This window comes from Sander lucioperca, chromosome 7 (assembly GCF_008315115.2).
Source record: "Sander lucioperca isolate FBNREF2018 chromosome 7, SLUC_FBN_1.2, whole genome shotgun sequence".
Lineage (NCBI taxonomy): Eukaryota > Metazoa > Chordata > Actinopteri > Perciformes > Percidae > Sander > Sander lucioperca.
This window is the reverse complement of record NC_050179.1, coordinates 28,355,966-28,381,365: the sequence shown is the minus strand read 5'-3', so window position 1 is coordinate 28,381,365 and position 25,400 is coordinate 28,355,966. Positions and strand designations below refer to the sequence as shown.

Below are 25,400 nucleotides of genomic sequence, written 5' to 3'. Positions count from 1 at the left end.
GTCAGTTCATTTAAGCCTGGTCTTGCAAATTTAAATTAAGTTAACTGGTGATTTTTGATTTTGTTTGTATTCTTCACCTGCGAGCTAAATTGCACATGGCTGTTGAATCGATAGCGATTGCTGAACGTCCTCGCCCACGTATGTATTTTAGGTGCATTATTTACATGCTGAAGTAGTTTACACTGCATTAAGATAATGTAATTAATAGTGGGTTTATTGTTATTTGCTACAGAATGCTTAGCCTATATGTCAAGATCAAAGTTGGTCTATATAGTAACTCAAAAAATACAGTTTAATCACAACAGAAAATATGCCTCATTGTGTGTGTGAATAAATATATTAGTTTGTGTTGCAGTGAAGTGTGTGTGTGTGTGTGTGTGTGTGGGGGGGGGGGGTGCGGACCTGCCCCCACTGCTAAAAAAAACTCCTAAAAGGAAACACTGACAACAATATCTGAAGACCAATAAATCAAGCTAATCTGTGAGACACAGCAGCATGTGCATCAAAATCATGCCAACTGAACAAAAACAGCCTGTTTATTTCATGTACAGTCAAAAGATAACTGGAAAAGCTCAGGCTTAGTAGTTAACACTTCCACAAATTCTTAACATCTCACATGGACCAGACATTACCTAAATTTTCCTCATGGAGACTAAAAGAGTCGTGTTTAATGATTTATCAATATTTAAACTCTACAGGTATAATCTTTACAAAAGTTTAGAGTTTATACAATGATGTGGTTGCATTAGAAGTTATGCATTAGATGTGAATGAAACAACAACAATAGATAAAACCCAACACTGTGGTGAACATGTTCAGGTGTTGACATGTTTCACCCATTTCAGAGACTTGTTCTAGAATTCTAGTTCTAGAACAAGTAGAACATGCTGGCCCAAAGAGAACTACCACTCGACACTACAGAAGCATGCCACACCTTCTGGATTACAGTCGGTGTGGAAGAGTTTTTATATTAGCAGGGCAGTGACCCTAGTAAACACGAGAACATTTCTGCTGCTATTAAAGAATCATCAAACGTGTCTTTCACTTTTTAACAGTTGTGCATCTTCTAATTCAACACAGCATCATAAAACTAGACAATACAATCCATAAAGCTGGGGAAAGAGAGTGAAACAGAGATTTTTGGCACTCAGAAAAGGCACCTGAGCAGCAAAGTTGCTTCTTGGACTCTGATCTGTATCAGTTTTAAATTCACTCCACCATTTATAAAAAAAAAAAAAAAAAAACATCTGCCGAAAGAAAAGGTGAAGCTGATCTCAGATCAGTGTCTTAAGGGCAAGTTTTGCAGCATGGCAAGAACCAGCAGAGAAAGCATAGGCTCTGACTCAACACCAAATTAAATGCATCCACCTTTCCCTTGTGGACATGGACATGTTCAGAAAGCATTTCTGCTGTACTCTGGTTCAAGTAAATTCTCCCTCTTCTTCTTCTTCTATATAAAACATCTGTATCATTGATGCAGGTGTTGTCAAGTAAGGACGGCTTTGTTTTAGATACTTAAACTGCAGTTAAAATATTCGTTTGAGGGGTTGGTGACAGTTACTGGGGAGGGATTAACAGGAAAGAAATCTAAATAATTTAACTCAATGCTCAAAATCAACCATCAGCCAAGGTTACTGCTCAGATGAGAAGAGCTTTCATCATTTTACTCTTTCTGGACAGCATCCAAATTAACAAAACTTGGTTTGCCTTGGGATATCTGGTTCACTGAAGCTTACACTAGATGTTGACAAATTTCAAACAATGCACACATGTACACACAGGGTTCAAAATTAACTTTTTCATCTACTATCCACCAAATGGATAGTGAATGGTCACATTTTAGCAGCCACTCAATAGGTAACCTTTGTTATTTTGGCTGGTGAGTGAAGCAAATCTACCAGCCAATTGCATCTTTTACCAGCATTTGGCTGGTAGGTGGTGCTAATTTTGAACCCTGTGTACACATATTTAAAAGACACTGTTTATAACCCTATCTAACTGTGCATGTTTAATAGGTTATGCACAAACACACCAGCTCCTTATTCTTGGAAACTTTCCTTGAAGAAAACTACTACTTTGATGGAGGGAAAGCCATAAAAGAAGACTCTCAGGCAATGATAGCATTGCCTGCTATGGATGCATCTTTGAGGTATTGGTACAATGTGGCCAGTTCTCCGTTGGTGTCTCTTGATCACCTGTTAAAGCCTCTATGACCCACTAGGGGGCGGTAAGCCCCTACTGCTTCCATATGACCTGCAAAGCACACACCACCAAAGCACAGGTGACAGACTACATGACAGGTGGCAAGATGAGGACACATGTTGCTACACAAACAACATTTCATGAGAACATTGATTTCTTAGCTTGTAATGACAAAAATTGGTTAAAACCTAAAAATAGACAACACTCCTTTTCTTCTCACCTATAAAATCCATCATATAGTACATAAACATACAAACAGGAATATTTGTTTCCTGTTGTAAAGGTAAATATTTCCACTGACCTGTTCTCTGAACACGCTCCTCTGTCCCTTGACTGTTGTTGTTCTGCACTCTCATTGGTGGAACCACCATTGTCCTGACGCCACGGGGACTCCTGCCCTGCACTGCAGGGTAAGGCATTGGCGCTACGATGGCAGCCAAAGGTGAGCGCTTGTTGTGGTTACTGTTGTCGAGGTAACGGTAGGGACTGTTGCCACGTGGGGAGGTTGATGTGTCAGACGTGGGAGAGCCTTCCACTGTGTCACAGCCACTCTCGTGGCCATCGTCTTCAGACATGCTGATCACAGAGGAAAAATAACATTAAGATGACTGGAACTTAGGAGTGCATTTCTCTTTGTAGAACATTACGTTCTTAGTTATTTGGAGATGAGGACACACTTCCACTACCTGTTGGGTCTCTTGCATGGTGAAACAGAGGGGCTGGACTGAAGGGAGTTGGAGGCAAAAGAACTGGTGCTGAGGCTGCTGTCGGGGCTGCTGAGGGAACACACTCTCTCCATAGACACACTGGTGTTTCTGCATGCTTCGCACACACACTCCTCTTTACACCTACGGAGATCAAAATTAAGGTTATCATTTCTAAAGGTCATGATAGTAGAATTAACTCCCTCATGGATCACTCATGTTTTAGATTTATAATTTGAATTCCAGATTTTACTTAGAGCAGACTGTTACAGAGGCTCATTCGGCTACTGAAATCTAATAGGGGGTCTGACGATGAAGACAATGTTGAAAGACATAGGGAAGATAAGTGTTAATGAGGTTGATTTTGTTAAACCCATTTTCATTGTCTGTGATGTTACTCACTCGCTCAGACGGCACCTCTGAGGGTCTTCATCCTCTTCGTCCTCTCCGTCAGTCAGTTCACTGCGGATGCTTATCACACTGGGGGCAGGGCTTGGCGTGTCACCCATCAGAACTGCCACATCCCGCTGTGGTTGACTGGACAGGTCCAGCTGGCTGTTACCATTTGGCACCACCTCTTTAAAGCAGCTCACTTCCTTCTCTGCATAATTTTCCTCTTCATCTGTGATTTGAACTCCCGGTTGCCTAGTTTCTACCAGAGGTACCCCCCTCTGAGGCTGCTCTCTTCGTGCCACTGCCTGTCCAACAACATTGGCCATCTTGGGGGTCCGACATGCTGATATATGGATGTTGCTGGGGTGGGACAAGTTCCTTAAAACAATATAATTGATATATTAGATATCAATAAAATGGCAAAGCAGTTTAACTTTACTACACAGCAGAATCTCACCTGTTATGACTGTATCTGTTCCTTTTATTGGCTGGCTGTGGCCACACAACATGAGCTATGCCAATGTTGATTGGCTGATGGGCAGAGAGGGCTGGCATCTGATTAGTCAGGAGAGGCTGTTGCATCACTGTGTAGTGGCTGCTGTGGGGATATAATTTCCTATTAAAAGGTATCAAACAAAAAAACTAAAAAGAGGTGCAAGAGAAACACTACTTTATAAGATGTGTTACGTTGTTGTCATTAGGGGTGCACGATTCAGAAAATGTCACGATTCGTTATCGACTTTTAGGCTCAAGATTCAATTCAAAATCGATTTTCGATTCAAAAACGATTCTTGATTAAAAAAACGATTCACAGTATGTAAATGTAGTTACTTTTCCCATGCGATTGCAGTAGACATACAATTTAAAAGAAAAGAAACAACAAATTAAATGTAGTTTTATATTACTTTATATGTCTTCATACAAAAATAAAAACTTTTGCAACTAAAAACTGCAAAGTGCCAAGCTTTGGCCAGCTTTCAAATACATTTAATTCAAGTATAAAATAAAACTGTTAAATAAAAAGAGCTTTTCTTTTCGAGTTCGGTGGGAGTTTAGAGCATTGAAAGAGAGTGCGTTGGTTGACTGGCATGTTAGGTACTTTAGGTTGTTGTTTGTCCATGTCTTTAATGTTAATCTCTGGGTGATGCCGTACCATGCGAGTTCTCAAGTTTGTGGTGTTTCCAAAATACTTAACTTTCGCTTTGCAAAGCCTGCATGTAGTATGATTCCTATCAAGTTCCGTCTTCCCCTTGAGGTTATAAAAGGCGAAATGTGCCCAAACTCTCGCCTTCAATGAGGATGGAGCATGTTGAATAATTCTTTCTGTGAGGTTTGCCATTGTTTGCGCCGACTAAACTACTTCTGCTGCACTCGTTCTTCTTTTGATTATGACAAGAGTGCCCAGGCGTCAGTGTGAATTCGACGCAGCGCCATCTATGGGAATGGCGAGCTAAACTCATTTCAGCACAATAGTATATACGCCATTAAAAAAAAAAAGAATAAATTTTTGGAATTGCATGAATCAATAGAGCCTGAATCGCGATACAAATGTGAATCGATTTTTTTGCACACCCCTAGTTGTCATGCACATTTGCAAATGGAAAACCCTGTTGGAATCCTGGTTAAGCATATATACAGTACATGGACAAGGAATTGTGTTTCGTTACACAATCTTTTGTTTCTTTCTTTCTTTTCTAGCTGTGCCAACCATTTTTTGGTTTACATTACATTTAAGAAATCATGTTACAACACAAGCCGACAGTAATCCGGTTACTTTAGTGCATGCATACACACTGAATGCAACATAAAATATTTTGAAGATTTAGTGGATATCTTAAAACAGAGAATTCCCCGGACTAAGTTTGGGTGACTTACCCCCAGTCGCTGATTCTCTGTGGGCCGGCTGTGGTGTCATTGGTAAGGGAGGACGGGGGTGGTGGAGGGGGGTGAGAGGGAGGAGGACCCACTGGAGTCATCTGCTGCCAGGCTGCTGGGACGAGGAGCTGCTGCCCCCGGCTAGACCAGGCTTGCTACAGGGACAGAATAGGAATATCAGGGGTATTATACAATCATCTGTGGATCCCCATAGCTGTGACCAGTATTAAGTCCCCCATACCTAACCTGATGTTGGGGTTCGGAGGTTGACTTGGATACACAAGCTACACACCTATTTAGCATCCATGTTTGGGTCTTACCTGAGCAATTACACCAGGTCTCACTGGTAAGGGCTGTATGGGGGGAGCCTGAGTTACCATGGGAACAGAATACCCTGCTGGTTGATTAAGGTTACCTTTAAAAAAAAAAGGAGCATAAAACAAACCATTGTCATTCATGCAGTTCAAAAAGGCTGTGACTAAATTTATTAGCAAAAGTCAATTTGAAAAGTCAAAAGTATTTTTGACAATAAGCCAGTATCTGAGTGCCTTAAAGATTGGAGCAGGGCTCGACATAAGCAATGGCCCGATGGCCCGGGGCCAGTAAAAACGTATGCTGGGCTAGTTGACTGTGGCTCTGTCTGCTGCATTAGCAAACGTCATACAGAGTGGCGCGAAGCGTGTGAATGTTAGCTAACATTTCACATTTTCACCTCAGGTAATTTATAACCAGTTCATTTGGATACAAGCATTGCATTTTGGAAGATAGACGGATTCTGAACAGCAATGCCCGCACTGCGCACACACACAGCAGGGCCGAGGTGTGTGCGTTACTTCACGCAGCACATGTAACTGACTGGAAACGATACCGAGGATTATTTACCGCCGATGGCGCAGATGAACTAATGCTACACTCGTTACTGTAAGTAGCCTACAATAAAACCTCCATGATTAAAGAGTCAATACTTATCAATACCTACCTACCTGTTCTACAGGCATAAACATGTAGAAACCGATATTTCAGTCTGCGCTGTCCACCCTTGTCCACCGCGCTGTACAAACAGCTCTACTCTGGAAATAGCGACTTTTTACAAACAAGCTACAATGAAAGATGTCAGTTTGTAGTCTAACTGTTTATATTAGTTTACAACGAATCTTGAACTTTGGACAAACTCTTATAAACGTAGCTGCTGTCTAAACGAGCCATCATCTCCGCTGGAGCGGTAAACCTATGGATGTATTATAAGACCAAAACAGATGCATGTGGCTACTTAATATGCACGTGAATGACACCGCGTTCTTCATTCTTGATGATGATGCCGGTTGTATTATTTTGCAACAGCATTGTCTTATTTCAAATTAGGCATACAGGACGTGTAGCGTGCAGTCTGCATACCTTGCATGGTGGGAGGACAAAGAAGAAGGGCAGGTGGGAAGGGGTCAGTGCACCCAAACTGACCATTCCCAGTTGTTAGAGCTATTCCAGGATGCAACACCGAGGGAGCTGACTGGTTTATAGCCTGCATTAGAAAAGAGTACAAGGAGGCAGTGGCAGATAAGACAGTGGAATTAATGAAACAGAGATGAAGTGGCAGGCAGAGAAGAGAATATAGCGAAGAAAGAGAAAATGTGAAAATAATAGTCAGAATATAGATTTAGAGGAAATTAGGTGAATGACAAAAAAGAGAGACAAAATGAAAGTACAGACACGGCAGACACGGTAAGAAGTTTAGCAATAATTCTTGAGCACAACCATTAACCATGTCACATCAGTGAGAAATATGAAGACCGATATTCTGAGATTATACGTTAAAGCACCTTCTTCCCTGAAGAGGGCAACATTAGGTCATCAGCACCAGAACCGTATATTAGAGAGAGTTTGGCCAACTAGGGAATCGAATGTTCTGAGCTATCCCGTTATGCGATTGGTTCCGAGGTGGTCACGTGTTTCATGGACTCCATGTTGTATACCAACATTCATCTGATTCCCATTGACGTAGTGCAGGGAATAGTGGAAACATGACATAAATTATTTAAAAAATGACAAATTATTAAAAAAATGACATAAATCACTGAAAAAATGCACTACTGTTGCACTTTTGGCTGCAATGAAAGACAGGGAAGCGGCAAAAGATTTCACAACTTCCCCCATGAACCAAAAAGGCGAAAAGTATGGGAGCTGAAGGTGAAAAGAGCAAACTGGAGGGCAAGTGACCTACTCATTTTTGTGTGAGGTAAATGTCAATTTCTCTCTTCGACTTATGATAAATTACATAGGACAAATAAAGTAATACCATCATTAATGTGTACCATGCTGTCAAGTTCTAACACTGCTTTAGAAATGAATGAAGTTTGAAGTTATCCACGCCTTATGCTAGCGTTAGCTTTTTCGCTAGCACTCCATGTACCTAAATGCTTAGAAATGCTTGTGATCTTGCCATAGTCATAACTTGAATTTAAGCTAGTCTGACTTCAATTGTCATCTGTAACTCAGATGTAATATACTGTGACCACACAGGCAGGTCATTTATGTTGATTTAGATCACCAAATATTATTAATTCATAACTTTGCCTCGGTTACTACTAAGTTATTATTGCTAGCGTGATAACGTTATGGTCCTGTCCTTACGCGATTTACACCCGACCAAAACACACTTTTTACCCGTATGCTGTCGGTCGCATTATCATTGTCTTATTGAGTATTTTGTCAAAAGACTGTGAGTAACTTTATTAAGAGTTCAGTTGCTAGTCATGACGTTTTTGGAAGTACAGAAATCGTGTGTTTGTAGTGCAAGTAATTTGGCCTGTCTTGCTCCCCTGACGTGGTCACTCACTACAATGGGCATTTTTTAGAGGCCCGTTTACGATAGAGAAGGTAAATATACACTGGAATATTTCCATAAGGGCCTTTTACATATTGACAAACGTTGATAATAACATGTATATGCCTGTTTATGGTGAAAATAAGCGATTTATTTCAAGATAGCACATTCGCCCCATAGGGTTACACTGACGATGTTATCCAATATGGCGCCCATGATTTGAGTTGGCCAAACTCTCTCTAATATACGGCTTTGATCAGCACAGAAACATTACCAAAGATTGGAAATATTTATAGGTGTTTCTATTTATTATTATTTTATGTTCTCTCTGACAAAAATGGGGTGTGACAATGTGTAGTGGCATAATTTTCAAATGAAATAATCTAGTCAATGCTATGCTGAATGACAGGGATTTAATGATTTTAGAAGCTAAATGGCATTGCTAATGTAGTAGTTTAAAAAGACCAGACTGTGGTGTCTGTAAATCAAGATCTATGTCACACGGATATAAATGATTACTGTTGCAATTAAAAATACAATACAGGAGGTAAACATGCCCTGGTCCAGAAAGACAGAAAAAGTACTAGTAGCAAACATTCACACTGCTACAGTATCTCACCTGAGTGTGGACTGGTATGTTGCTGTAGCCTAGAGGGAGGCCAGAGGAGGCAGTGGGGGCTACAGGGGGTCTTGAGAAATGAATGGTGTTCTGATTTATAGCGTCAAAGACTGCATTGGTGGGCCGACTGTGGCACATGTCCATGATACGGAAAGATGACTGCACACTGGAGAGATGTAGTGGTGTGGGGAGGAAAGTTTTATGACTGGAGTTCAAACTACGGTCAACAATAATGCATTGATACTATCCCGTTGTACATGGCTAGTTCATACAGGAATGAAAAAAGAAACAATAAAACAAACAAGAGCATGCAAGCCAACACATTTTGATTCAATGTCAGTTGTAGCAGCCTTACTGGTTACTGTGTGGGTAGTCCAGCAGATGAGTCATAGTGAGGAAGGGGTGATTGAGGACACTGGAGGGAACAGTCCTGTCCCCAGCATCAATCAGCAGCATGCTCTTGAGCAGAGACACAAACTCCCTCCGGTCAGCCTTCTCTGCTTGCATGTCACTGTTATCAGGACTCAGCACCAAGTTCACCTGATAGATGGAAGCAGTTAGGTACACAGAGAGAAAACACTGCATATGAGAACCACACAGGGCAACAGTTAAAGTCACAATTAATTTAAAACCCAGGAGTACCTGAACTAATATGCTTATATGATTGTTTTACAGCTGTGATCACACTGCTGCCAATCCAAATTTGAACCTGAAATTGTCTGTGATCTTGTCCCTCCTATGTTGGATTTGTTCAAAAGGGTTTAAATTTGATTTGAAAGTAATTTGGTCTGGTTAGACTCACGTGTGCTATGTCATCCAGACAGCTGAAAATGTACTTTCTGGCCTCTTTGGATTTAAGTCCCGTCTCTTTCTCATGCTCTTCTGTTGTCTGAAGGAGGAACAGAGTTATTAAGACAACAAAAAATCTCAAGAATGTATGTGCAGTATTTAAAGATGTTTGTATAGACATGTTTTTGCATATCTGTGTATTGAAAGCTACCACTTGATTTGTCATGTTTAAATGATAAGGAACAAAAGGTCAACGTATTACATTAAATATACACAGGCAATGGGAGCAAACCATGTGTTTCCATGTAAATCTGGGTGGTCAGTGGGTTTTGGTGCGAAGTACATTGACAGATAAACATTAGGCCCACATTCATATAAAATGTATTTACAGCCAGCTCTGCAGGTAGTCTAAGCCGTTTCACATTTCCTAGCGCTTTCCTCAGGGCCTGCTGGCTTTGTCTTGTTTTGAAAAGCTTATGCATTTGTTTTCATTGGTAATGTACTGCCACTTCATACTTTTTTCCCCTTGTTGCAAGGACTTTCACTTGAATTTCAAATGAAGCTCCTGCTTTTTTAATTTCAAGTCTCTCCTTCCCATTTAATCTGTGTCTGTATGGGACATACAGACACCACCACCACCACCACCAAAGGAATCAGTGACTGTAGATGATGTGTGGTTGACAGGAGGATGTTGTTGCTGGTTGCAGGTCTATAACATGTTTTGCGTATGAGTGTGTATTTGTGCGATTTGTGTGCAGATACCTTTAGTCTCCAGGAGGCGTAGGGAGAGTTGGACTCTTTGGAGAAGAAACGACAGGTCTTGGTCCCCTTGTTGAGCAGCTGCTCGGCAGGCAGGCCCTGAGTCTGAGAGATGTACCGGATCTGACAGAGAGAGAGAGAGAGAGCAAGAAAGAAAGAAAGAAAGAGAAAAGAAACAGAAAGGAACAGGCAGAGAAAAAGAGAGAGATAAATTAATTAACAGGAAAAGTAAAAGTAAAATTCAAGTAAATTCAAAGATAGACAATGGTTTACATCACACCAACTTAGCAGAATAAGATAATCAACTTGAATCAATTTTCTCGTTTTACTCAGCTACTGAAAATACAGCCTTTACTTCAGCTGATGAATTCCAACCATATATGTACCTAATGGCGTTTTTCCATTACATGGTACCTGCTCGACTCGCCTCGACTCTACTTGCCTCGACTCGACACACTATGCGTCCGTTTTCCATTGCAGATTTTAGTACCGCCTCAGCGTGGCTGGTCGTCTTATATGCCGGCTCGCCGTAGCCTATGTAAGTGGCCTGATGTTTATACTTGTGCGCTGGTGTGTGCATCGAGCCAGCATGCGTGTGTGTACGTAGGCTACGGCGAAAGCTCTGCCTGGAGCCTCCGCAGAACTGTAAAACAAGCGGCGCCGCAGTAAACTGCCGTGACCTAACGCGACACACACACACAGAATGTCGAAGGTGTGTTGTTGCCACAGCCAGAAGACACATTTTGTTCCAAATGAAGCTGGAGGCAGCAAAAAAAACCACAGCTGGCTAAAGTGTTTAAAAATAGCGGGTTTGTTCAGGACACCCCCGTCTGTCGCTTTCACGTCACCTTTTGGTATCGATTCAGCTCGCTTGGAACCTCGACTGAGGTGGTACTAAAAAAAGTACCTGTTAGCAGGTACCAGGTACTTTTTTTCGTAATGGAAAACCAAAAAAGGCGAGTAGAGTCGAGGCAAGTTGAGCAGGTACCATGTAATGGAAAAGCGCCATTAGTCTGAACCTTAGGTCAGCAGCTTATAACTGTGGGGGTAAATTTAGGAGACTTTTTTACTATTTGACTTCCTAATCAACTCATACCATAAAGGAGATAAAGAAAATAAATGTTTATCGTGAAGAGAAAGGAAAAATCATCAAGGCCAGAAGTGAATACCATGAACTGGCTGATATTTAAAAAACAAATGGAAATGATAGTTCAAACTCGAATAAGACTATATTTGCAAAACAACTTGAGGCAAAGACAACATCTCCATCATGTATACTTATGTTATACTCAGCAAATAAAAAAAATAAATCATACACTGAAGATTCAGCTTATGCCGCGTGGAGAGGTGCGAGGCCCATACATCGCTGCTTGCAGCTTTAATTACAAATGTATTTTCTTCAATATACCATACCTAAAAATATGAGAAATATGCCCATTTAGTGTCAGCTCAGCTCACCTGCAGACAGGGCTGTAGTCAGGGCTTGTGTACAGTGTAATGTTTCAATATGCACTCATTAAAGTTAATTTGACTGGCAAAACAGTTAAAGTTCTTCTTACATTACACAATAATAAAAGTCATAATTTTTAAGAAGTAAAAAGTTTTGGATACATTTTTTACTTCTTCCAACCATATGTTTAATTAAGAGTCAATGTAGATTTACATATTGCAATAAGATCATAATCCTACAATGAATCATTGTGAAAACAAAACTTTCTAGATGTGTTGTTACTTTGGCCAGGTCATCATCAAAAAAAGCAAATTAGTACATTCATGATTTTGTCCACGTTGACATTAGTTGCTTCATGTACATTTATTAAAAACTTTGCATTGTTTAGCTTTTCATATAGCTAGACGTCCAAACTCTGGGACAAGGCCGTTATGTTTAAATAACTGCCATGCTGATTCCAAACACAGCTTTGTCAAGGCAGTTTGGGCTTCTTGGGAAAATGTCCATGTTTTTGCTAACACCTGTGTTGCTTGTTATTTGTTACATTTTCCATCGGCAGTCCAGAATGTTCTTGTTACACCAGAATAACATCTAAAATGTGAAGTTGCAATTCAGCTTTATGTGACTTAAGTGAAATTGTTATACTTAAAGTAAATAATATGGCCTAATTTGATCCTATAGTGTGTTACTCTGCATTGCTTTTTGATCATTACAAGTAATAAAGCAAAATGATCTTAAAATAGAAGATATACTGTCTCTCACATCACATAAATTATGAACAGTTAAGTAAGTGGTCTTGAAGAGGATTCTTTTTTTTTCTGTATCGGTCTTGACTGTCTCTCGAACCTCTTTGGACTTTGGAAGAGTGTGCATCCTGGTCATAGTTTAAATATAAAATCCTAGTGCAGCACGAAGCATCTCTCCTGCCGGACTGCTGACAGCGCTGTCAGCAAAACACTGAACAGCAATAGAGGAGGTTGTACCAGCGTCTGGTTTGAAAGTAGTAGCCCTGCCTCGTCTGTTCAGGATCGCACTGTACTCCGTTTTCCTCACCCTTATCTACCTCCATCACAGTCATTTTGAGAGACAAGGTTTGTAAAGTTTACAGCCTGCCATGCCGTTATCCTGCATTGCTCTGTAGAATGACGCAGCTAAAAAAAATAAAAAAAATAATAATGATTCAACTCTGAGTCGACTCTGGGCTTTTTGCAGTTACCCCTTCCCTCATACTCACAATTAGGGATGTCACGACAGCATGAATTAAGTAGTCCATACCAATACCAGTGGAATTCCATGATTCTCAATACCAAATTCAATACCACGGTAAAAAACAAAAACAAGACAACAAATCCCATCTACTCCTTTATAATGTGTATTTCAGGATAAGGATAAAAAGTGTCAGTTTTTTCAACTTTTATTTTTCAGTTTGAACTTTGAGGGGGAGAGGGAAAGGAGTGTGATTTACATGTAATCTGGAGAGAATGTCTGTCTTCTGAAGCCACAGCCTGCTTCTCCAAAGTCTGGCATCACATCACAGCTAGCGTACGCTGTCATGTCTTCCATGAGTTCACCTGGAACTCCCAAACAGCAAGTATGTTAAGTCGGTTTTTCTCTGCCGTTTTTTTCACATAGAACTGAGATTATGCAGAGGTCTGCTGTGACAACCACTAACATAATCTAATTTTAACTATCATAGCTAACGTTAGGCTCTATGTGAAAAACAACGGCAGAGGGAAACAGACTTACTTGCAGTTTGTGAGTTTTAGCTGAACTTGTGAAAGCAGTTGTCATAGACGAACGTTACGGTAAAACCTTTAGTGGCAGACTTGAGCACTTGTAACAGAATTGCACCCCTAAAAAAAACGAGTACCGTCACGGTTTCAGAATTTTGGCATTGACTTGGTACCGAAGTATTTGGATCTAATGACATCCCTACTCATAACCTGACACAGACAGTATATTCTATTGCAAAACAAAGAGTTAGTTGTATTTAACTTAAAAATAAGATACAACTGAATCATGCAAATTCATTCCATGTTTTTACTGGTTTTTCAAACATGGCTCTGATGTAACTACATGACCTGTGCGTGACTAAGTTAGATTGCCCCACTGACAATAAAAAATTTGTTGTTAATCTGTTTCTTTTGTTTTAACATTTTGTTTGTTTTTCAGATCAAGAAAGATTTAAAATCCTTAAAAAATGTGTGGTTTCCAGCACCGTTTGATTTGCAAGTTATACATTTATACTTTACATGGTTCATTTTACAGGAGTTTACCAGATATGTGCTGACTTTTCCCAAAAATTCATTCAGCTCTCTGGCCTGCCCAGTCTTGATTATGCCTCTCAGAATTCCATGATACTCCAGAAATACCATGGCCAATGGAAATCCCAGAGTGATACATTTTACAGCCTGTATGTGTGTGCATGAATGCACGTGCATGTGTCTACGGCCCAAAACAAACACACTGACCAGAACCTGCTGATGGTGCAATGAACACTCACCACAGTGTGTGTGTATGTGTGTGTGAGTGCGCGCATGTCTACCATCAGGCTTATGCTTATAAATACATTTTGCTGTGTAGAGTGGAACTGCAGTGAGCCTTGGCATAGCACAGCATACTTTCGGGACCTCAATATGCACGTGTGAGTGTGTGTCCTGGCATGGCCCAGTGGTACAACAGAGCTGTCAGTGCTCAGCGAAGCTCTATCAGCCACTATCTCCGACTAATGATTGTCCAAACTGCTAAATGCTGCTGGAGCAAAAAAAAACATTGGCCTGCACATGTGTGCACGTTGTGTCTAATGACATGGATTCATTGATTCTAATGACATGGATTGTGTCTGATGACATGGTGTGTCTTACATGGATTCAAGGTTTTCTAAACAAAACTTATCATCAAAAGATCGAGCAAATCCGAGTTTTCGCGAGTTGGGGAGCTTAATATTCCATGACACATAATAACATTCCATTCGTGTTGACTATTAGACCTATATGCATGCTATATACATGTACCTGTGTAATGTCTTGTATCGGAGAAATGTCATGACATTTCTCCGTTTTCAGCTGAGGTACACACATTAACGTTACAGCTGCAGTGTTTACCATTGCACATTAGCCTAGCAGCTAACGGAGTTTCCTTCTGTTTATAGCTTTATCCGGATAAAACGGCACGGTTGAATTTCAGCCTGCATGCACGTTTCGTAGCCTAAAACAGAGCGGCTTATATTGTTAGAGAGAGCTACTAATGACATGGCTGGATAGCTATCTTGTCTTGTTGTTCAACATACTGTCAAATAAGTTTTACTGATTGCCAACTGTACACGTTATTGACTTTGAATCTTGCTAGCATAGCGTTAGCTTTCTGGCTCGTAGCTGAAGGGTTCTACGAGCTGAGCGGACTATAAATATCTCCTGTTGCTAAGGGAGGCAAGTCATATCTAAGGTCTTTCCTATTTCCTGGAGGAGTGAACAACGTTTGCATTGCATAAGAACCTTATAGGATGGGAATGATTGTTCCAGGTATTAGTCCAACCCTCAGGCGTAACCAGGGACACAGAGTTATTGTTTGGATAAACTTTAGATTTCGATTGTAAAACAAATTAAAATATAAACTAATGTTTTAAAAATATGCTATTTGGCAAGTGACCATGGTATAAGCGGGTTAATGCCCTTCGAGGTGTCCATTGTCAGGTATTAATGGACTTTGGCGGCAGCAATGGTGCGCGTCAGACAGTTCACGCCTCGCCGTCGTCCATTAATACCTGACAATGGGCACCTCGTCGGGCATTAACCCTTACATAATTGGGCCTGTCATGACATATTTATGTTATCTAGGTTAATGTCAAGTTACATCGACAGGTTGTATTGTCTTGTTTAATGTCAAATTGTCATAACACAGAGATTGTTGTCTTTGTTAATGTCAAGTTGTCATGATAAAGACATCTCGGACAATGCTAACTTTGCATTAAAAGTGTCATAATTTACCGAATGACACTTAATGACAACAGTCATGAATACTCAAAATGACTCCATGTTCATGATAGGTGTCATGTCATAATAATGACGGTGTCATGTCAGTCTTGTGCACACCCCTTCAAATTCAAAGTGTTACCATTTGGGTAAATGTTTTGAGCAATTATTTAATACATTTCAGTAAAAGCTAGTCAGATAGTGTTGTGGGCGGGACATTAAGTCAAACTCTGTGGTGAGTGAAACTGAAGCAGAGGGACAGACAGAGCTGTAGCGGATCCAACGTTTTAATTAATTAACTTTATCAGTTATTAGGCTAATAAAACGCTGATTCAGATAATCTGCAAACTATCCCTAAAAACTACTATTGATGTAGCTTAAAGCTTGCTTAATTTATTATTAGCTTCAGTATAGTGAAAGTACATTTACTGTTGAATAACTGGTAACGTAAGCTTAGCTCACTCAACTTTCCAATAGCTTGCCGAACACTGGTGATAAGCAATATGTAGTGGTGAATAGTCGATGCTTTGATCGAAGGAGCCTGATTCGACTGCTAATCGCAGTCGAATCTTTGCAGAGGCATTATGAAACGAGGATAATGCCTTTTGGCATTGGGGGTGCTCCATGTCTTATTTTACATAGAACTACCTGTTTTCTTCCCAATGAGTTAGTATACAGCCTATATCAACTACTATAACTATACTGTAAATATCAACATACAATGTTGTAAATAAAAATGTGAAAAGGAATAAGCTTTCAATTAATCTTTTTAAAGTGCGTGAATAAATCCAACCGCCCCATGACAGATTTAAGTTTTGCTTTCGATGATCCGGGGCAGATACGGGGCTGAAAATGTACTTGTTAACATGGATAATTGTAGTGGATTTACATATTATTGTAACCATGATCACTTGAGTAGGCTACTATGCCACCGACCGATACAGGAGCACAGCTGTAATCCAGTGCACAGCCCACGGCATGATCCGTCTGCCCCAATAATCACCAAATCCTGCACACCAGACATGCAAGCCACAGCATTATGTGGCGGGTGAAGTTGAGGCAACAGTTGCGTTTGTGGCAGAAAACATTTTGACGAGAGGATTGTAAAAGAAGTAGAGAGCGCGTGGCTTTTGCGCTGTGCAAATTTATGCCAGTCAAACGCACTCGGGCGCCGCATGATTAACATCGCACAACATCAGCATCGCACATGCACACGCAGGATTTCCGTTATATGCATGTAGCAGCGGCACACCGCCGCTCCATCAGCTGTTTATGAAATGTCATAAAGTTGTAATTATGCAGATCTCAGGCGAACGGCTCTGCTCTCTCTCCCCTCTGAGGTTGAACTGGAACATGAAAACTGCACTCACGCGGGTCTAGGGGTGTAACGGTACGTGTAATCGTACTGGACCGTTTCGGTACAGGGCTTTCGGTACGGTGCGCATGTGCACCGAATGCAAACTTTTGTGTGCGGAACATAGGTTAATTTTCGTGTTTCCACACGAACATATTAAGTGGCGGAAGTCTCCGCGTTCAGCGCAAATCCCGCCCTGTAGCTGATTCTAAAGTTTTCATTGGTCATGTCAATATGTCAATCACTGTACAGATACCAAACACTGATCTCTAAACCTACCCACCGTCACTGTAACCTAAACCAATGAAATCGACTGCAGGACGGGATTTCCGCTGAAGTGGTTTGGGGGAAAAAATAAAAATCACACACCGTGTGCTGTACAACAACATGCACGCTTTAGCTCAGCCTCTCGCTAGTGTCATGGCCAATGCAGACAAGCCCATAGACAGTACGGACAAGCCGGAGCATGAAGAGCCACCCATATCATTAAGGTCTCCTGTTTGGGAACACTTCGGTTTCCCAGTGAAATACGTCAATGGACAAAGCCTAGTCGATAAGACGAAAGCAGTGTGCCGACGTTGCTCAGGAATGATCGGGTATGTTTCGGTCAACACTTCAAACTTGTTAACGCACTTGAAAAGGCATCACGCGAGTATGAACATCACTACTACAAGGAAAAAAACGACCGTAATTCAAACGCAGCTCCCGTTGGCATTTAAACAGACCTTTGCTGGTAATTCCGATCGGGCCAACGCAATAACGAAAGCAATTGGTGTTTTTATAGCAGCTGATCTACGACCATACTCGGTTGTTGACAAGCTGGGATTGATAATGCTGCACTGTAATCCATAGTTATTTATTTATATTTTTCATTATATTTTATTATGTGATATGAGTATTTTATTTAGTGGAGAACTTTGCAGCAGTATTTTATTTCTTATTCTTTTTTTATTTTATATATATATTATTTATTATATTTTATTAAAGTGTTTAAAAAAGTGTAAACAAATTGTTAAAAAAAGTTTATAGTAATAAACAACCTGCAGTTTAATGTTTGCATTTCTTTCCCTTACTGTACCGAAAATGAACCGAACCGTGACTTTAAAACCGAGGTACGTACCGAACCGTGATTTTTGCGTACCGTTACACCCCTACGCGGGTCCCATGAAATATAACAGCTAGTTTATCGGAAAATAGCGTTGGGCACACTGAATTTGACGCAAATGTCGGATTAACAGCTCGCCCACCCGGCTCCCGCAGCTCGATACAGTTTTTCGATGTAACTTTTGACATAGACATATAAAAAAACACCGGGCGAAAGCGGGACACCTAGAACGGATCTAAGAATGCCAAACACCCAGATGACGATCACCCAAATGGCTAAATCTGCCAAATTCGTCGACGTTCAGTCGCCCCAAACTAGCCAAGCTAGCATGGCGGACCACGCACCGCCGCCACTTATGGGTCAAGTGGAGACTGATAACCTGGTAATAAGAATCACTACCGAGGTGCTCAAAGGCGTTGAAGCCTTCTTCGATAAGAAGATTGACCCTGTCCTCGTGAGGCTTGAGGCTTGTTCGTCTAAACTCGCTGCTTTTGATACTCGGCTTAACGAGGCTGAGCAACGCATCTTCGACTCTGAAGATGCCATGGTGAACCACACTGCTAAGCCAGCCGAAGTCGGGAAGAAGCTGGAGACAGCGCTGGATAAAATTGATGAGCTAGAAAACAGGGGACGACGGTGTAATATTCGCATCATCGGACTAAGGCAGCGAGGGCAGCAACCCTGTCTCATTTTTTAAAACTTGGCTGCCGGAGCTGCTGCAAGTTAGCTTCAAAGGCGGAGCTGTCAAACTGGACCGCTGCCACCGGCTCTCACACGCCGTCCGTCTCCCGGACAACGGCCCCGCGCTGTCATCATTAAGGTCCACAACTTCCAAGATAAAGTCTGGATCATGCAGGCAGCCAGGAAGGCGCAGGCTCTATCGTACAACGGAGCTTCAATTATGATATTCGAGGATTTCTCCGCAGCTGTTGTAAAGAAGCGGCTTTCTACTCGGTGAAACAGCATCTTAAGGAGAAAGGTATCGTCTTCGCCATGCTGTATCCAGCCATACTTAGGATCAGATACGACGGGCAGGAGAAATTCTTCAAACAACCTAAGGATGTTGAGGCTTTTCTGGGGGGAATCGCGCAGCCCACGGGGACCCCCACCCGGGTCCCGGAGGACTGAGGATATCTTCTCATGTGTTGTCTAAAGTGACTATGTGAGACCTGGACTGTAATTTCCGGATCTGGTGAGCATAAGGTTTAAAGTTTTCTGTTCGCTTTTTTGTTTTCTGGATCGCTGCCCATGTGTTGTTGGACGGGGTATAATGTTCATTTTGCTAACGCACTTTTGAGGAGATGTTGGGGCTCTAAGCTCTGCTCAGTGTCGTTAAGTGTGTCTAGATTTCCCGCTGACCTAAAGGTTACATTGTTATTTTCTTTTTCAAACTCTGAGTTTAAGATCTATTACTGTAGTTTGCATAAAACTGTTTATAATATAATTTTTATTTATAGAGCTGCGGGCCATACCTGAGTTGTGTTCTACTTAAAACAAAACAGAAAAAAAAGAAATAGAAGCTATTAGCTGGCCTAGCATCTTCCCCTTGGCTAGGGAGAGTAGCTTACACCCACTATGGGTATAGTAGGCCAAAGTCTGACCCCTATGTGTACCTGTTATTTCTGTTTGATGTCTGTTCTATATAGTTATTGTTTTGAAGTGAGCAAAGCATTGTTTTTTATCTTGTGTCTATATTATATGTCCTTTGTTAGTTTCTGGGAGCCCATCTATACTCCTGATCATTGTTTGCCAAGATTTTTTATACAATGGTGAGTGACAAAGCCACCTTAAAGATCTGCAGCTGGAATGTGAGAGGGATACACAACCCTATTAAGAGGAAAACAATGTTGAGCTTCCTAAAAAAGGAGCATGTTCAGATAGCCATGTTGCAAGAAACTCACCTATCTATCAATGAACATTCCAAGTTAAAGCGTGATTGGGTAGGACAGGTGGTTAGCGCTTCATTTACGAGTAAAAGCAGGGGGGTCGCTATTTTGATCAGGAAACACCTGCCACTGTCTGACACTGAAACAATTTCTGACAAGTCTGGTAGATATGTAATGTTAAGGGGCTGCCTCCACGGCCAGGCTGTATCATTGATGAATATATACTTTCCCCCGGTACAGTCCACTGACTTCATCTCACAGATCTTTTCTAAGTCTGTAAGTCTGGATTGGTCACAACACTGTAATAGCTGGAGACTTTAACTGTCTAAGAGAGCCAAAGCTATTTCAGACACATGCAGCGAGCTTGGCCTTGTCGATGCTTGGCGTGTGTTGCATCCTATTGATAAAGAATTCACATATTACTCAACTGTACATAAAACTAGCAGTAGAATAGACTTTGTTTTGACCCCTAAAACTTCACTAAATAATATAAAGTTCTGTAGTATCGGGGACATTATTATATCGGACCATGCTCCTTCTTTTATAGGTTTAAGCAATGTGGGTTTTCAGAGCAGACCTTGGAGATACAGCCCTTTCTTAAATCATGACCATAATTTTGAAATATTTTTAAGAGAACTTAATTTCTTCTTTAAATAAGACCCCTGATGTGTCACCCGGTCTATTATGGGATACTACAAAGGCTTACATCCGTGGACTTGTTATTTCATATACAGCTAGACAAAAGAATAACAGAGAAACAGAACAGAGAAAATTGGAGCTGGATCTTCATGAACTTCAGACTGAATATAACTCCTCCCCGTCTGAAGAGCTGAGAAATGATATTCAAACAGTCAAAACTGCGCTAGAGGCCTTGTTAACCAAAAAAGCAGAAAAATCAATGTTCTTTGCCAGGCAAAGGATGTACGAATTGGTGAATAAACCTAATCGCTATCTGGCCAATCTTCTTCGTAACAGGACTCATACCCAGAACATTTTGGGTATCAGAAACTCGAAGACCACTATTAGCTATAATAATGCAGAAATTAATCATACTTTTAAAATATTCTTCAAGCAACTTTATGCCTCGCAATTTAACAGTCACATTTTGATATGTGCAAGTTCTTTACAAAAGTGGAGTTACCACAAATTACAATCCAGCAAAGAGAAGACTTATGTAAACCATTGACTCAGAGTGAAATTAAGAGCTGTATTCAATTACTTCCTAATAAAAAAGCACCAGGCCCCGATGGTTTCTGTGCAGAATTTTATAAAAAGTTTAATGCCATTTTAGTGGATCCATTGTTCGAAATGTTTCAATTCTCATTCGAGGCAGGAGCCCTCCCGCCTTCTCTAATGGAGGCAAATATCTCCTTAGTACCAAAAAAGGGTAAAGCACCGGAAGAATGTTCTTCATATAGACCCCAATATCATCATTAATGATCAGACTGGGTTCATTCAGGAGAGGTATTCTTCTCATAATGTAAGAAGACTGATCAATATTATTCAGCACTCCTCAATGTATAGCTCTGAGGCTTTGGTTATTTCTCTTGACGCAGAGAAGGCATTTGACAGGCTGGAATGGCCTTACCTCTTCTCCACACTTCATAAATTTGGTCTGGGGGATGATTTTGTAAAATGGATCCAGATCTTATATACCTCACCTCTATCTGCTGTAATTACTAATGGGCTCAGGTCTAGTAATTTTAGTATTGAACGAGGCACCAGGCAGGGTTGCCCTTTGAGCCCACTGTTGTTTGCCTTGGCTATGGAGCCTCTAGCTGCAGTTATAAGACAGGATGTCAACATAACAGGAATCACCTTAAACGGTCAACAGCACAAAATTTCTCTGTATGCCAACAACGTTTTAATCTATCTCGACTCCCCAAGACAATCAATTCCCAAATTAATAGAGTTAATTAATAAATATGGCTCCTTTTCTGGATATAAAATATTTTTTATTAAGAGTGAAGCCATGGCACTAGGCAAATCACAATTGTTAGATCCAAACATCTCGCAACCATTTCGCTGGTCCCCAGACGGCTTTTCCTATCTGGGTATTAAAGTTTCTCCATGCTTGAAAGATCTTTATAAGCTTAATTTTACTCCCCTTCTACGTACCATAAAGCACGACCTTGATAGGTGGTATGGTCTGCCCCTATCTTTGCTAGGCCGTATCCATCTGATCAAAATGTATCATGGATAAATGGATCAAAATGTGTCTCCTGTATCTCTTCCAAATGCTCCCAATTTTGTTGTCAAGGAAAATTCTGGCACAGCTAAACAGTTCTATCATATCATTTATCTGGTGTAAAAAAAAGACCCAGGCTAAGATACAGTTTTCTTAGTCTGCCGGCCAAGTGTGGCGGCTTATCGGCTCCATCATTTTCATTGTACCAATTGGCCGCACAGTTTAAATATCTCGTGGAATGGTTCATACAGGACTCTAACTCTACTTGGCTTAGTTGTGAATCAGCCTCTTTGGATGGAATCCCCCTGCGCAACCTGTTATATATTTCCCCTGAAAAAGTATCGTTATTGTTAAATGACAATTTGGTCTTAAGGAATATGTTAAATATTTGGAGGCAGGTCAGGAGGTTAGAAGGGTACAATAATTGTCTTTCGCTATTAACCCCTCTTCATGATAACCCAGACCTCCCACCTGGCCTTCGGGCTGGTCTGGCTGACTGGGGCCGCAGAGGCATCAAGGTGGTGGGGGACATGGTTCGGGGTGGCTCAGTCCTCTCATTTCAGCAAGTTAAGAACAAGTTTGGTGTCTCCAATGGTGACTTTCTTAAATATCTGCAGGTTCGGAATTTTATCCTGTCCAAGTTAAAAGTGTTCTCTGGGGGACTTACCATCTCTCCTGTGGAGTCTCTGTTGGTGGGTAATTCACAGCTTAAATTCTTTACCAAACGGCTTTACGGGATACTGTGCGGCTTCAAGGAGGACAACTCCGATAAAGGCAAATGGGAATCTGACCTAGGCACTACAATAAAACCAGAGGACTGGGCTGCCCTGTGTAACCAGCCATCCAATGTCTTAGCTTCTAATTCAGCCTGGGAGAGACAATTTAAGATTTTACATCGTCTTTATATTACTCCTGAGGTCCGACACAGAATGAATCCTGCCATATCAGATCTTTGTACTAAATGTCAGTCTGCTGTTGGCTCACTTTTTCATTGTTTGTGGAGCTGCCCCCATACCCAGCAGTTTTGGATCACAATTGCTTAACAGCTTGATAAGATCTTTAAGCGCCCTTTACATCTGGGAGCCAGGATTTGTGTGTTGGGTCTGCCTGATGAGTTACCTGCTGATCTTCGTAACACAAGACTGGTGCATAGTCTGCTGCACAGTGCCAGGAAGTGTATTCTACTCATGTGGATCTCTGATAAAGCCCCAACCCTAAATCAATGGTTGTGTACTGTGACAAACATCATCCCTTTTGAAGCCTTTTCCACGGCCTTAAAGGACAAACCCTTCACATTCTACAGGATTTGGGACTCTTTCTTTGACTACCTGGGATCTGCTAAGGCCCAGAGGTTGAAATCAGGACTGATGGATTTGGCCTGGAGGGGGGCAGAGGAATAGTATCACCCGTCATGGTGAAGATGCCTAGATACAGCATCCCGGATGCAGAGTTCACTTTCCAATACATGCTCCCTGAAACTCCTGTTTCATTTATTTATCCTTATTTTCTTTGCTTGTTTGTCAGTCTGTTTGTATATCTGTTTGTTATCTAATTTTAACGTTGGTCTCATTACTTATTGTTTTTAGCTGCCTGTCTTCACCCTGTGCTGTTTCAATGCTGTACCTGTTTTTCTATCGTTTTTGTCTTTGTGGTGCTTTGCAAAACTTGTTCAATAAAAAAATATGTTCGAATTTTTTTTTTTTTTTAACTGTTTATTAGACCCCAGATGAGACAAGAAGCTAACGTTAGTGAATGCTGCGGTCCCTCTGCCTCCGACGCCCCGCTGCAGGACTGGAGACGTTGTAGTCCCCCGACATGCTTTATTAACGTTACTGTTTAAAACGCTTTCTAGGTTAGTGGGGATGCATACCGCTCAAAACCAACATTAACATCAGTATCGGCAGGTCAAACATAATGAAAAATCGGAATCGGCCTAGAAAATTGTAATCGATGCATCTCTAAATGAAATGCATACAAAAACACATTTTAAGTGATACATTACCAAGACATGCATATAAATATATCCAAGACACATGATCATGTCATGCAACTGCTGAATTAAAATACCGGCACCTTTTCTGATCCAATTCAGGCACTGTTGTCTATTGACGTCAATGTCATTGGTATATATATATTAGTCACATAATTCGACGATAGGCAAGACATGACAATTCTGATTCAACTATGTAAATTCTTAGCCGTAGGGGAATGGCTGAATGGTGCCCGCCATTTGTTTAACATGACTAGAAAGTTCATGTGTTTTTTTGGGTGACGAGATAATATATATCGCAGTTAATCTCAAAGAAAACTAAAACTGCGCTGCCTAGATGGAAACAATTCGGATTTCAAGCCGACGACACCGGTCCGGTGTTTGGCTTGATTTCAAACCGGTTTGAAAATTTCTACACTGGCCCAAGCCTATTCTGATCTGGTCTGAAACAGCAACATTCGTTCACCAACATTGATGCAACAGTACACCATCACAGCTCATCTCTGCATGCTGTAGTCTGTTTACATTTGACCGTCTGCTTATTTTTCATTCTCTGATTGGTTGTAGGTCTATCCAATTGTGTCCAAAGGGATTTTGGCCAAACAGTTTTAACTTGCATTTGGATTTGGTCAGGTGATGTCAGGCTAGGGAACTATGCAAGTACATCTTCTTTAAAACATTTTGTTTAGCAAAGAAGCTGAAACAAGTTAGAGCTTGGGAGAACTTTGTAGATGTTCATAAAAGGTCAAATATAATTTTCTCCCAACATAATAAATACCAAGACATGACAATACCAGGAAGTTCAAGTTTTTCTTTTTTGAATTTTCTAAACTCATACACTGTAAACATGATGGGCTTAATTCTAGTCTTCACAGAGTTGCCTATAGTCAAACACAGGGTAATCCTGTACTGGTCTGTGAATGTGGTTTGGGCCTTTTCCCATGCTCCCTCTCCCTCGCTGGGGGACTCCATTCAAAGTCCCAGTGGTGTAGTTGAGACCACATAACCCTGTGGGAAGATCATCACATATTGCCAAGAACAATTTTCTGATTTACTTAGCTCAGATATGTATTAGGTGGATTTCATGACGGATTTGTTAGACTTTACTCATACAATGAAAGAGAGATCAAGGAGCAACAACAAACACAGGTATAACTAGATAATGAAAATAGATTTACGGTTACACTTTGACTACTGGGAAAGCAGAGACTGAAGAATTATACACATTTAATATATATTCTATAATTATATTTCATTCTGTTTATTTTGTCCACTTGACTCCCTCATCCTCGGT

General features: G+C 40.9%; 1 protein-coding gene across 2 annotated transcripts in view; it reads right to left on the bottom strand.

Annotated features, from left to right (window-relative positions):
- Positions 1–25,400, bottom strand: part of LOC116057591 (homeodomain-interacting protein kinase 3-like) — a 56,193-nt gene that overhangs the window by 6,829 nt on the left and 23,964 nt on the right. The window contains exons 6-16 of one of the 2 annotated variants that reach the window (XM_031310130.2): positions 10,166–10,285; positions 9,417–9,503; positions 8,970–9,154; positions 8,615–8,780; positions 6,570–6,693; positions 5,495–5,589; positions 5,175–5,329; positions 3,757–3,897; positions 3,309–3,677; positions 2,889–3,050; positions 2,504–2,778 (exon numbers count right to left, since the gene is read on the bottom strand). In XM_031310130.2, the coding sequence (XP_031165990.2) occupies positions 2,504–2,778; positions 2,889–3,050; positions 3,309–3,677; positions 3,757–3,897; positions 5,175–5,329; positions 5,495–5,589; positions 6,570–6,693; positions 8,615–8,780; positions 8,970–9,154; positions 9,417–9,503; positions 10,166–10,285 (1,879 nt within the window). The remainder of the gene's footprint in view (positions 1–2,503; positions 2,779–2,888; positions 3,051–3,308; positions 3,678–3,756; positions 3,898–5,174; positions 5,330–5,494; positions 5,590–6,569; positions 6,694–8,614; positions 8,781–8,969; positions 9,155–9,416; positions 9,504–10,165; positions 10,286–25,400) is intronic. The other variant, XM_036002699.1, reaches the window with a different exon arrangement.